At 44.7% G+C, this 13500-nt stretch overlaps 1 protein-coding gene across 1 annotated transcript; it reads right to left on the reverse strand.

Moving 5' to 3' along the window:
• Positions 1–1237: 1237 nt before the first annotated feature.
• LOC137834241 (uncharacterized) lies at positions 1238–2328 on the reverse strand. The gene is made up of 2 exons (XM_068642303.1): positions 1477–2328; positions 1238–1249 (listed from the first exon to the last, which is right to left on the reverse strand). The coding sequence occupies exons 1-2, from the start codon at positions 2326–2328 to the stop codon at positions 1238–1240; spliced, it is 864 nt and encodes a 287-aa protein (XP_068498404.1).
• Between the last annotated feature and the right edge of the window lie 11172 nt (positions 2329–13500).

Consider the following 13500-nt stretch of genomic DNA (forward strand, 5'->3'; position numbering starts at 1 on the left):
GTTAGGAAGTTTTGGGCCTTCTATTTTGGGCCAAAGTAGAGAAAGATGTAAATAGAAAACAAAGTAATGTGTAAAATAGTAAAAGAGGGGTGCAAATAGAAATGTAGGCAAGGAAGGCATGAGTCTCCACATGTCTTCTCCTTAATGGAGAGGATTTGCACCAATAAGGTGGTGACACTTGTCACACTCTCATTTGAGAGTTTTTGAGAGACTTGATCCTATAAATAGGAGTCTCTTATACATGTATTTCTTTAACTTGGAATTAGTAATGAAATGTTGCCTAATTTTGGCCATTCTACTTGTTCTTAAGTTCTCCATAGGTTAGTCTCCTTCAAGACTTAGCCTAGACTCTTTCCTAGTGAGTTGGCCTCACCTCTCACTCTCACAAATTCCTACTCCACTTCAATCCATGGAAACTCCTCTTGAGTTTCTTTAATGCTTCCGCTCATCATATCTCCTTCATCATTCATCCAAAGAAGAAATTACAAAGATCATTATAGAAGAAGATCGTTTTTCCATCATTTGGTATCAGAGTAATTTCTTTGTAATTTCTTCTTTGGATGAATGATGAAGGAGATATGATGAGCGGAAGCATTAAAGAAACTCAAGAGGAGTTTCCATGGATTGAAGTGGAGTAGGAATTTGTGAGAGTGAGAGGTGAGGCCAACTCACTAGGAAAGAGTCTAGGCTAAGTCTTGAAGGAGACTAACCTATGGAGAACTTAAGAACAAGTAGAATGGCCAAAATTAGGCAACATTTCATTACTAATTCCAAGTTAAAGAAATACATGTATAAGAGACTCCTATTTATAGGATAAAGTCTCTCAAAAACTCTCAAATGAGAGTGTGACAAGTGTCACCACCTTATTGGTGCAAATCCTCTCCATTAAGGAGAAGACATGTGGAGACTCATGCCTTCCTTGCCTACATTTCTATTTGCACCCCTCTTTTACTATTTTACACATTACTTTATTTTCTATTTACATCTTTCTCTACTTTGGCCCAAAATAGAAGGCCCAAAACTTCCTAACTACTCTATACAATTTTTATAAGGCTAAGAAGAAGAAAAAGACTTTACAAACTCTTCATTAAAACTCGATCTTCGTCTATCTTCTTGGCCGAAAGTTTTGAGGCTGGACGGTTTCCATCATCCCCTCCCTCTTGAAAAGGATCTGTCCTCAGATCTGAATGATGCTCAATGACAGCAACCTCTGTTTATTTGATGTTTTCCTCCTGGGTCAAATGTCAATCTACAATAAACATCAAACAAACATGAGATAAATTTCTTTTTTAAAAGAAAATTAAAACAAAAGAAAACTAAACAAAAATAAGGCCCTTTATCTTTAAATTTCTTTTTAAAGAAAAACATAAGGCCCCTTTCAAAAGTATTTTTGTTCACTTTGTGTTGTTTATTGCCCAAGCTAGGCAACAACATCACAAAGTTTGGTTTTTTAGGTTTTTGTAAAGAAGAATGGACATTATATAATTGAAAAGAAGAGTTCAAAGTATTGCAATCCCCCTTTAAGGATTCTTTCTCAGCCATGCTTTGAGGGAGTGTCATAAAAGGTTCTTCTTCTTCGTGGGTTTCCTCTTCTTCCTTTTCAATCAAACATTCTTCTGGTTCAGCTCCAAACATAGATTTTTCTTCAAGCACATCCTCACAAGGGTTTTCTAGAGAAGATAAAATGTTATCAATATATGATTCAACTCCAGAAAAAGAGTTTTTTATACTTTCTTTTTCTATCATCACTTTTTCTCTCTTTTCTTTCTCTTCTCTATCTTTCCTTTCGTTGTCCTCTCTTTCCCTTTTCTCCTTCTCTTCTTTCTTTCTGACAAGAGCTTGGAATTTTTCTCTAAACTCCTTTTCTCTTCTAACATATTCTTTTTCTCTGTATATAAAATTTCTTCCTTTTTCTACAAGCTCTTTCATTTCTTCTCTAAGCTTTTTCTTTTTCACATATGAAGGTGGAACAAACTTTCTTCTCATACACATCTTCAATTCATCCCAATTCAATATTTCTGATTTTCTACCAATTCTAACATCAGCTTCCCTTTGTATCCACCAAGACCTAGCATATTCTTGAAAACTTAGGGTAGCCATGGAAAATTTTCTAAATTCATCCAATTGATGTTTTTCAAAGATTTGATCAACTTTTGTTTCCCATTCTAAATATGCTTCAACATTTTTATTTCCATCAAAGTAAGGAATGTATATTTCAGGCTCTGTAGAATAATATAAACTTCTAAGCTCAAAACGCATCCCTTCCTTTTCTTGATAATGAGGGTTATAAATCTTTCTTCTACTATGATGATAAGTATACATAGACATATTTAAGCTTTGTATTTAAAAGATTTTTCACAAGAAGGAAAGTGAGTTTAGCACACAAGGTAAATTCCCAGGAAAGAGAGGTGGGTCACAATGGACACTCTTAAGTACCAAGTCTTTCCTAGCCAGAACTTATCCCAATGCACTTCACAAATCTCCTTCCAATGAAAACTTCTTCAACACAAACAAAGAGTTTTCTAAAGAAAGAAACTAAAAGAAAGTTTTTTTAAAAACTAAGAATTTAAATTGCAAAAATTTAAACTAGACGACTCCTAATGGTGAGGCTTGTTGGCACTTGTGAACCTTCAAGACACACTCACCGTCTAAAGCGTGTATCTAATAAGAAAATTAAAGAAAACTTGTAGGAGATGGAAGAACACCAAAGGCTCTTCCAAGACACCTAAAGTAAAGATAATGGCCAAATTACAAAACAATTGAAATCACACAAAATTTTAAAAAAATAATCTTCAAAGTTCTCTTCTCTTCTCTCACAAGTGTTTCTCTCCAAGCCTTTACTTGTTTGTCCTCCAAAGGTGAGTACCCCTTGCAAAGTCCTTTGCCTTCTCTTAGGATGCTACCTAGAAGTTAGCTCAATTCTCACAAAGAACAAATTCAAGGTATATTCCACTTCAAGAGGTCAATAATAAAAAGCAATAAAAGCTTAATTTGAAGAGTGAAACTCAAAGGAGATTAGAGATGACAAACACAAAGATTATCCATAAAATCAAGACAAGCAAGAAATTAAAGGTTTTCAAGAAAGTAGGCACTCAAAAGAAGCACCTAAAGATTGGCACTAGAATTGGATTAAAAAAAGAAAAACAAAGAATGATGAAAATTCTTAGTAGACCATGAAATCCAAAATGTTTTGGCCCAAAATGCAATTGGGCAGAATTTGTTTCCACTTTTCTAATCCCAATCTCGCGGGTCCCACAGAAAGTCCTCAATTGCTGAATTCTTTCATCAAAATCCCGCTTCAATACTGCACCGTTTCTGCTTGTGTGCCAATATTCAATTCTTCAAAAAGCACTATTCAGCAAATCATGGACCCCACCATGTGAATGCCAATTTCTTGCCAAATTGAACAACTTCACGTACTGGCAGCCACCTATACTTTGCTATTTCCAAATTACTTCTTGCAGATCCGCACCAAATTTCGTCAATTGCCACCACCAGAATTTGCTTTCTAAATAAATTGAATTGCCGCTTGAACACTACACCATTATCCCCACAAGAGTAATTATTGGCACTAATTCAACTCATCACTCCACTGGTTCTGCACATACTTCCCAATTTTGACCCAAAGTGCAACTTCAAAAGCAAATTAAACACTAATTGTGTTCCAGAATCAACTAAATTGTTGTTAATTCAATTCCAATTCAGCACTGCAATTAAACCAATCATTCATAATACCATCGTAAAACTGAAATACAGTACAAATTTAGCTACTGCACTAGGAATCACAAATTCAAAGTCAAGTGATTAAAGCCATGAAATCTGCAATAAAACTTTGCACCAAGAGCAGAAAACCAATGCCACTTGAGTCAAATAATTTGCACCGTTTTCAGCTGCACCGGACAACTCCAAATTTATGTTTTAGAGTTGCAATCATCCTCAACACAGTGGTCTGAACCAATTGCTTGTGCCAGAAACACTAATTCAAAAATCTGCTACGACTTAAATTCTTGCACCAGAATTCTGCACCATAACCGCTAAACAAGAATTTAATCCAAACCAATGAACGTCCAAATCTCACTCTTGTACATAACCGATTCCAATCATAGATTTCCAAAATCGCTCCAAAAAGAAATGAAGAACCAGATGAACGCAAAAGCAGAATCACAAATCTTCGGAATCGGAAGTGAAGCGGAAGAAGAACTTACATGAATAAATTCATTCTTCACTGTTTTAATTCTTCGATTTTCGATTCACCAAACCAACTCGATCGTGATTCAAACAGATTTCTCCGATCGTCTTCTCCGTTCACCGGTTTCGCTGGAAAACGCCACTGCCGTTCGCCGATCAACACTTTAAAACTGCCGTTTGCAAATTAACAACGCACCGTTTCTATTGGATTTTGGCGGAAAAACGCACAACCTCCGTTCGCGATTCTGAACCGCTTAAGGTCGTCGTCTCCGATTAAGGTCGTCGTCTCCGATTAAGTTTGTCTTCTTCGATTAAGCTTCTCCAAGAGATGAACACAAGAAGAAACGAACCAAAATGCACGAAAATTTTGTTGTGCGTACCTTCAAAAATCCTTTGCGCACCACAGATTTCATTCATACCAGAGTTCTTCCGATTCCAACTTCATGAATGCTTAGAAGATGAAGAACAACAACACAAATCGCAGAGAAAATTTGAGGAAAATCTGAAAATCTGAACCAAATCTGCTATTCGTACCTCTGGCTACACTGCCGCACCAAAGAACTAATGAGATCTCCAAACAGATCCAGATTACTCTTCACACCTTGAAATTTCTTTTCGAACCACGAACAATTTTCGGAAAAATTTTCGAGAATTTTCGGAAAAATTTTCGAGAATTTTCGAAAATGAATTTTGAGAGAATGATAATGGAAACCTAACTCAAAGAAAATTGCTAATGATCTAGTAGCAATTTATGAACTCAAATATGAAAATCAAAAGCACTCAAGAGCTCTAATCTAAGAAGAAATTTGAAAAAAATATCAAAAAGTTCAACTAATGGAGTTTATGACAAATTTGGACTAAACATGACTCTAGACAAAACATATATGATTATAAAATCAAAATGACTCAATTATATGAAAATTTCACCGAACAAATTTGAAGAAAACTCAAAAAATTCAAAAGCACACATGAACATGAACACAAGAACACCTAAAAGCACATACATGAAGGTTCAAGTAAGAACAATTAATTTGAACCGAACAAAAAGACAAAAAAACACAAAATCAATCGGTAAACATTCAAGACAATCAAGAACATTATGAACAACACGGAATTTAGAAAAAAATAGAAGAAGATCTTACAACCATAGCTCTGAATACCAAATGATGGAAAAACGATCTTCTTCTATAATGATCTTTGTAATTTCTTCTTTGGATGAATGATGAAGGAGATATGATGAGCGGAAGCATTAAAGAAACTCAAGAGGAGTTTCCATGGATTGAAGTGGAGTAGGAATTTGTGAGAGTGAGAGGTGAGGCCAACTCACTAGGAAAGAGTCTAGGCTAAGTCTTGAAGGAGACTAACCTATGGAGAACTTAAGAACAAGTAGAATGGCCAAAATTAGGCAACATTTCATTACTAATTCCAAGTTAAAGAAATACATGTATAAGAGACTCCTATTTATAGGATAAAGTCTCTCAAAAACTCTCAAATGAGAGTGTGACAAGTGTCACCACCTTATTGGTGCAAATCCTCTCCATTAAGGAGAAGACATGTGGAGACTCATGCCTTCCTTGCCTACATTTCTATTTGCACCCCTCTTTTACTATTTTACACATTACTTTGTTTTCTATTTACATCTTTCTCTACTTTGGCCCAAAATAGAAGGCCCAAAACTTCCTAACTACTCTATACAATTTTTATAAGGCTAAGAAGAAGAAAAAGACTTTACAAACTCTTCATTAAAACTCGATCTTCGTCTATCTTCTTGGCCGAAAGTTTTGAGGCTGGACGGTTTCCATCAAGATGGGTGAGGCGGGAATAGGCTCGGCGGTCGCCTCCACTTCAGAAGGCACCTCGGCGGCTCGTCGACTCCTGGCTAGAGCAAGCAATCTCTGTCGTCTTTCCTTATCAGAAGTCATATCTGCATCAGTCCAACATGGCAAAGGGTTAGCATGCAAAGGCTCAAGAAAGCATATCAAGTGCAGAAAGATAGTCAGCGAATGCATTTATAAAGGGTATGTTGGACAAGTGCGAGGTTGCATGCCCAGAGAGGTGGCAGGTAAAAGGGAAGGAAAGAAGACAAACCAATGTATTTTTCGAGCTTATCAGCGTCGAACTCGTGCTTAATGAGGGTGGAAGATCCAAACTTGGCGCCCAAGCTCGAGAGGAGGCCGCACAGCTCGCGCTTGTATGGGGCCATGACCTCCAACCCTCGGGGTTTCCTAAACTCCACTTTAGGGACCCAGTAGAGGGGGAAGCCCTCGAGAAGGGCAGGGTTGTGCTCGTTGGAGGTGATCATCTAGAATCTGCCCTTCCAATCCTTGAAGGACTGTTGGTACAAACCCAAGATCACCCTCCCTGTCACGCCATTCAGGCTGACCCACGACCTATCACCCGGGTTCTTGGCCTCAAAGAAGTAGAGGAAGACGTCGGTTGATGGAGAGTGCCCAAAATGGTTTTATAAGATTTCGAACGCCCGGATGAAGCCCCAAGCGTTCGAATGGAGTTGGCAAGGAGTGACGTTCAGCTCAGTGAGGAGTTCCTTCTCGAAGAAGGTGAAGGGAAGGCGGAGGCGCAACCTCTTGAAGATGGCTGAGTAGATGAAGGTGAAGGGCACCCCGTTAGTGGCCCTATCATCCACACATATTGGCAGACCTCGGGGGGGGATGCGCACGCCCAAGTTTCGGTCATCCTCCCTGTCGATAGCGCATGAAGGCTCATCCGCAACGCCCTTCAGCAAGGTAGCGAGATGATCGGTGGGAAGCTGGTTGGATGTTTCGGCAAGCAAGTGGAGGGGAGCCCACTGGTACGCCTGCGCGTAGCCTTGTGGAGGAAGCGTCGCCCTAGGTTGCGTACTCGCCCAGGAAGTTGCACTCGTTGAGGGCGATGAAGGTGCATTGGCGGAAGGCTGTGCACCAGAAGATGAGGCAAGGCGCGCGGTGGTTTTTGTGCGAGCCATTGTCAGTAGCTACAATGGAGAAAGAAAGAAAAAGGTGAGGAATCAATGAAAAACAAGAAAAAGACGAAGGGAAGGCCACAGGTATCCACAAGTAGCTAGAGGGAAGGCGTCCCTAGCTGACGGGCAAGGTTGCGCATAAAGACCTCCCAGGTCAACTGGCCGGAACATTTGGCGCCCACCGTGGGGCCGATTTAAAACATCAGTCCCACCGCAAGTTTCAATCAATTTATCAAAATTACCCTAACGACTGGAGAAGTTTCAGAGGAAAAACAGTGAAGAATGAGGGGCACGAGACAAGGTGCCGCGCGCGCAGCAGGCGAGGAAATGTTCATTCAGCAGGTCATGGACATGATGCGGGGGCTGCAAGATGAAATGGTGGAATCAAGGGCGGAGCAAGAGCGTATCCAGGCGGATCTCGCGGCTTCCCACGTGAGAAACGATGAGCTCCATCGTATCAATGAAGAGTTGCGTCGTGGTTTGGGCGATAACCAAGGGCAACGTGACCAAAATGAGACCGAGCCTCTCACCCCACCAAGGGAGTTTTCCACACCATTCTCGCAGGAGATTCTGGAAGCTGTGATCCCCAACACGTTCGCGGGACCCAAGGTGATCTTCACCGGGATGGAGGATCCTGAGGCGCACCTCACTTCTTTCCACACGCAGATGGTGCTAGTAGGCGGCTCTGATGCCGTGAGGTGCAAGCTCTTTATGAGCACCTTGACGGGGATGGACATGGACTAGTTCATCAGCCTCCCAAACGGCCATATCACCTCCTTTCAGCAGCTGTCGCGGTTGTTTAGGGAGCAATACTTAGCGAATAGGGCCCTGCCGCCGATTTCGTATAACCTGTTTGATGTGAAACAATATCAAGGAGAGACCTTGAAGGAGTACATCAACCGTTTCGGGGCCCAGGTAGTAAAGGTAGGTACTACGGAAGATCCCATGATCGTGTATGCCATCAGAAAGGGCGTGTGTCCCATCATTCGCAATCGCCCCAGGACCTTCGCTGAAATAAGGCATCGCACGGTGGAGCATATCACCTCTGAGGGAGAGGTGTGCGAGAAGCGCACCAGCGTCGTACCCTCACGCCCGAGAGCGCAGATGCGGGCTCAACCCGTCAGGGTCAACGAGACCACGACGGGAAGGAAGAAGCCAAATGGGAGACGTCCCTATAAGCCAGCAGGTGGAAATTGCCCGGCCAGGGAAAGGGCCAGGCCAGCGAGGTACGACTTTGTGGTGGAATTAAAGGATCTGATTGTCGTGCCCAATATAGCTAAAAGGATGAGGCGACCGGCGAAGACCGACAAGGTGTTAAAGCCTCGCAAGGATTCTTGGTGCGAGTTCCATGAAGCTTTCGGTCATCACATCAACAACTGCCTTTCGCTGGGATACCAGCTAGATGAGTTAGTGAGAAGCGAGTTTTTGAAGGATTACATCGCAGAGCCCGCCACGACCGCGACCCTGCCGGCACCAGTGGAAGAACAAGCACATGAGATGCCTGTCCTTGGCGAAGTCCACACCATTGCTGGTGGCTTTTCCGGGGGAGGACCCACTGCCTCCCAACGGAAGAAATATGCGAGGGGGGTCAATTCGATTGAAGAGAGAATCTCGGGTAACCCGTGGGAGTCAGACCTCGTGTTCACAAGGACGGATCTACAGGGTGTTGTGCCGCACGATAATGACCCCGTGGTCATTTCGGTTGTCACGGCCGGCAGAAAGGTGCACAGGGTTCTAGTCGACCAAGGAAGCTCCGCAGATGCTATGTTTTGGTCGACATTCAACAAGTTGCGGTTGTCTCCTGACCTTTTGAGACCCTACACGGGGAGCTTATATGGGTTCGCTGACAACCAGGTGGAAGTACGAGGCGACCTAGAATTGAGGACGACATTCTCGGATGGAGCGGCCTCACGTAACGAGAACATTAGGTACTTAGTCGTAAACGCCAACTCAGCATACAACATCGTGTTGGGCAAACCGGTGTTGAACAGGCTGAACGCATTAGCCTCCACGCGCCACATGAAAATGAAGCTGCCTGATCTCAGTGGCAAAGTGATCGTCATCAAGTCAGATCAGGAGGAAGGGCGAAAATGTTATGAGAATAGCCTGAAAACGAAGAGAGGCGTGTTCATGGTGTTCGAGCGTCCGCAAAGTGCAGACGCGGCGATGGAGATAGAACCCTTGAGTGAGGCGACGCCCACGGAGTCAATGCCTGGCGAGGCCACACCCGTGAGGGCGACGCCCGAAGCAGACACGCACATGGAGGAGGGGCCTGACGAGACGTCGCTCGTAGAAGAGTCGACGCCCCTTAAGGAAGATAGCAGGGATCAGCCGGCGGCCAATGTGGTGGAGAGGCAGATTGGCGGCAGAACGTTTAAGCTGGGGCGTTTGTTGAGCCAAGAAGAGCAGGATGTGGTGGCGGAGGTGATTTCACGTTATTTAGATGCTTTCACATGGTCCGCCTCAGACATGCCGGGCATCGACCCTGACTTTCTATGCCATCACCTTAGCATGGACGCCACAGTCCGCCCCGACGACAAAGAAGAAGAAAGTTTAATGAAGAGAGGCGACTTGTGATAAGGGAAGAGACACAGAAGCTGCTGAATGTTAGGCACATTAGGGAGATCCAGTACCCTGAGTGGTTGGCCAACGTCGTCCTGGTGAAGAAGGCGAATGGGAAGTGGAGGATGTGCGTGGACTTCACAGACTTGAACAAAGCATGCCCGAAAGACTCGTACCCACTACCCAGCATTGACGCACTGGTGGACAGTGCCTCCGGTTGCAAGGTGCTTAGCTTTTTGGATGCATTCTTAGGTTACAACCAAATCAAAATGCACCCAAGAGATGAGAGTAAAACTGCGTTCATGACAGAGACTTGCAGTTACTGTTACAAGGTGATGCCCTTCGGGCTAAAAAACGCAGGCGCCACCTACCAAAGGCTGATGGACAAAGTCCTAGCACCCATGTTAGGGAGGAATGTGTACGCCTACGTGGATGATATGGTAGTGGCGTCGAGGGAAAGGATGCAGCACGTGGCGGACCTAGAGGAGTTGTTCGTCACCATATCAAAATACCGCCTCAAGCTGAACCCCGAGAAGTGTGTCTTCGGGGTGGAGGCCAGTAAGTTCCTAGGTTTCATGCTCACGAAGTGGGGAATAGAGGCGAACCCTGATAAATGCGCAGCAATCATTGCCATGCGGAGCCTGACGTCAGTAAAGGAAGTGCAGCAACTGACAGGGCGAATGGCAGCATTATCAAGGTTTGTTTTCGCGGGAGGATAGAAGGGGCACCCCTATTTCCAGTGTCTTAAAAGAAATAGTCGCTTTGCATGGACCGACGAATGTGAAGCGGCTTTCATCAAGTTGAAAGAGTACTTGGCGACGCCACCGGTCCTTTGCAAACCAGTAGCAGGCGTGCCCCTCCGGCTATACTTCGCGGTAACAGAACGAGCTATCAGTTCTGTGCTGGTCCAGGAGCAGGACCAAATTCAAAGGCCCATCTATTTCGTGAGCAAGGCTTTACAAGGCCCAGAGACGAGATACCAGTCGCTGGAAAAGGAAGCGTTGGCCGTGGTATTTTCGGCCAGGAGGCTCCGCCACTACTTCCACAGTTTTACAGTAGTGGTGATGACGAACCTCCCTATACAAAAGGTATTGCAAAAACCTGACGTAGCGGGAAGGATGGTGCGCTGGGCGGTGGAGTTGTCAGAGTTTGACATCCAGTATGAGCCCAGAGGATCCATCAAAGGATAGGTATATGCAGATTTTGTGGCAGAGCTCTCGCCCGGGGGCGAACAAGAGGTGGAGGCGGGTTCGCAGTGGTTGCTCTCGGTCGACGGCTCTTCCAATCAGCAAGGAAGTGGTGCAGGGATAGTTTTGGAGGGACCAAATGGTGTGCTGATTGAGAAAGCTCTGCGTTTCGCCTTTAAAGCAAGTAATAATCAGGCTGAGTACAAAACACTGATTGCAGGGATGCTCCTGGCTAAGGAGATGGGCGCGCAGAACCTCTTGGTGAAAAGTGATTTACAGTTGATCACGGGACAAGTATCGGGTGAGTTCCAAGCAAAAGACCCACAAATGGCGGCGTATTTAAGGTACGTCCAACTGCTGAAGGGAGCATTTAGCGCTCTTGAGTTAATACATGTCCCACGAGAACAGAATGCCAGAGCTGACCTGCTGGCCAAGCTGGCCAGCTCAGGCAAGGGGGGCAGGCAGAGGACAGTAATCCAAGAGACTCTCAAAGCTCCGAGAAAATTCGTGGAAGACAACAGGGTGGATGTCCTCCATATTAGTACTGCGAGAGGGAGGCCAAGGAGTCATCGTTCCTTGACTCAAGATACGGTAAAGACGCCCCATATAAGCACATACGCGGACACGCTCGAAGGAGGAAGGCATGCGCAGATATATGCTTTAGCCGAAGGAGACACCTGGATGACGCCATACAGACGGTATCTGGCAGATGGGGTTCTCCCAGCGGAACCAGAGGAGGGCAAGAAGGTTAAGAGGAATGCCGCAAGATACACCCTAGTGGATGGAGTTTTGTTCAGACACGGGTTCACCCACCCTATCCTAACGTGCGTAAGCGGTGACGAGTGCACCAGAATAATGGCGGAGCTCCACGAAGGCATTTGTGGGAGCCACGTGGGGGGATGGTCTTTAGCCTCTAAGGTGGTACGTGCAGGTTTCTACTGGCCAACGGTAAAAGAGGATTGCGTGCGGCACGCCCAGCGTTGCAACCAGTGTCAGAAACACGTTGATTGGCACAAGGCACCGCCAGAGGAGCTGAGATCCATATACAGCCCGTGGCCTTTCCATACGTGGGGGATTGACATCCTAGGTCCATTCCCATTGGTGATAAGGCAGATGAAGTATTTGATCGTTGCCATTGAATACTTCACCAAGTGGATAGAGGCGGAGCCCATGGCCCAGATTACTGCGCACAAGGTGCAACACTTTGTTTGGAAGAACATTGTGTGTCGCTTTGGCGTGCCCAGGCGGCTGGTATCCGACAATGGAACCCAGTTCGCCAGCCAACAGTTGAGAAATCTGTGCGCAGAGGTAGGCATCAAGCAAGTGTTCGCATCAGTCGAACACCCCCAGACTAATGGGCAAGTAGAGTCAGCGAATAGAGTTTTGCTGAGAGGACTAAAGAGAAGGCTAGAAAAAGCTAAAGGAGCATGGGCGGAGGAAGTGCCAAGGATTGTATGGGCATACCACACCACGCCCCAATCTTCCACCATGGAGACGCCTTTCAGCTTAGTGTATGGGTCAGATGCGATGATCCTGGTTGAGATTCACGAAAGCTCGCTACGTTACCAGAATTTCGTGGCTGAAGAATCCAACGAAGAGAGGCGGGTGAATCTGGACCTACTGGATGAAGCCAGAGAAGAAGCAAGAATAAAGGCCGAGGCGGTGAAGAGAAGAGTAAAACAAATTGTCTCCCAAGTGGACCGGACCCTTCAGAATTACCGAGGCTAAGGGGAATGGTTCGTACAACTTAGAGACTTTGGAAGGGGGTCCCATTCCGCGCAGCTGGAATGCGGCCAATTTGAAGTTTTATTTTAGTTGAAATATGTAAGTGAACAGCCATGTAACAATCTTATCGTAGGGGACACACTTTTTCCCTCTTGGGGGTTTTTTCACGAGGTCACCCAAATAAAAAGAAAAGAAGTTCAAGAAAAACCTTGCCTCAGTTTTTATCTTCTTCCCACTCGAGGTGTAAGATCAAGGGGTAAAGAGATAAAAGACAAAGACTCAAAGTGGCGACGCCTGTCGCCAAACATACGCGTCACCAAGAAGGAGGCATCGCCAAACATACGCGTCGCCAAGAAGGGGGCGTCGCCAAGCGTACGCGTCGCCAAGAAAGGGGCGTCGCCAAACGTAGGCGTAGCCAAGAAACATAACGGAGGAAACGCGCACAGCATGTCAGAGGAAGCGAATGTGATGGAAGAGGCCCAAGCACAAGCCCACATGCAAGCCCACCAAAGGGTAGATTTGGGCCACCCATAGAGTTATGACCAAGAGGATCCAAGAAGACGTTCTTTTACATGTTCAAATGCCATAAACTCTAGTGTAGAGTAGACTTTAATTTCTTGTCAAAATTAGCATAGGAACTTTATTTGTAATTTTCTTAGAATTAATTTTGGCACCTAAAAACACCAACCTAGGTAAACTTAGAGTTTCTAAAAAAACCTCTAAATTTACCAAGGCCGGTCTAGAAAGCCCATGGAAGGGGTGAGCATAAAAACTAGACACACCCCTCCCCATGTGCTCATTTGTGCACCCATGTGCCATGTGCACCCATGTGCTTCACATTTACATTTCATTTGGCTAGCATTAGGGTTGCATTATGGT

Source organism: Phaseolus vulgaris, chromosome 5 (assembly GCF_000499845.2).
Source record: "Phaseolus vulgaris cultivar G19833 chromosome 5, P. vulgaris v2.0, whole genome shotgun sequence".
NCBI classification, from domain to species: domain Eukaryota; kingdom Viridiplantae; phylum Streptophyta; class Magnoliopsida; order Fabales; family Fabaceae; genus Phaseolus; species Phaseolus vulgaris.

Coding starts and splice junctions, on each gene's coding strand:
- LOC137834241 (XM_068642303.1), bottom strand. CDS start 2,328: ATGTCTATGTATACTTATCATCATAGTAGAAGAAAGATTTATAACCCT.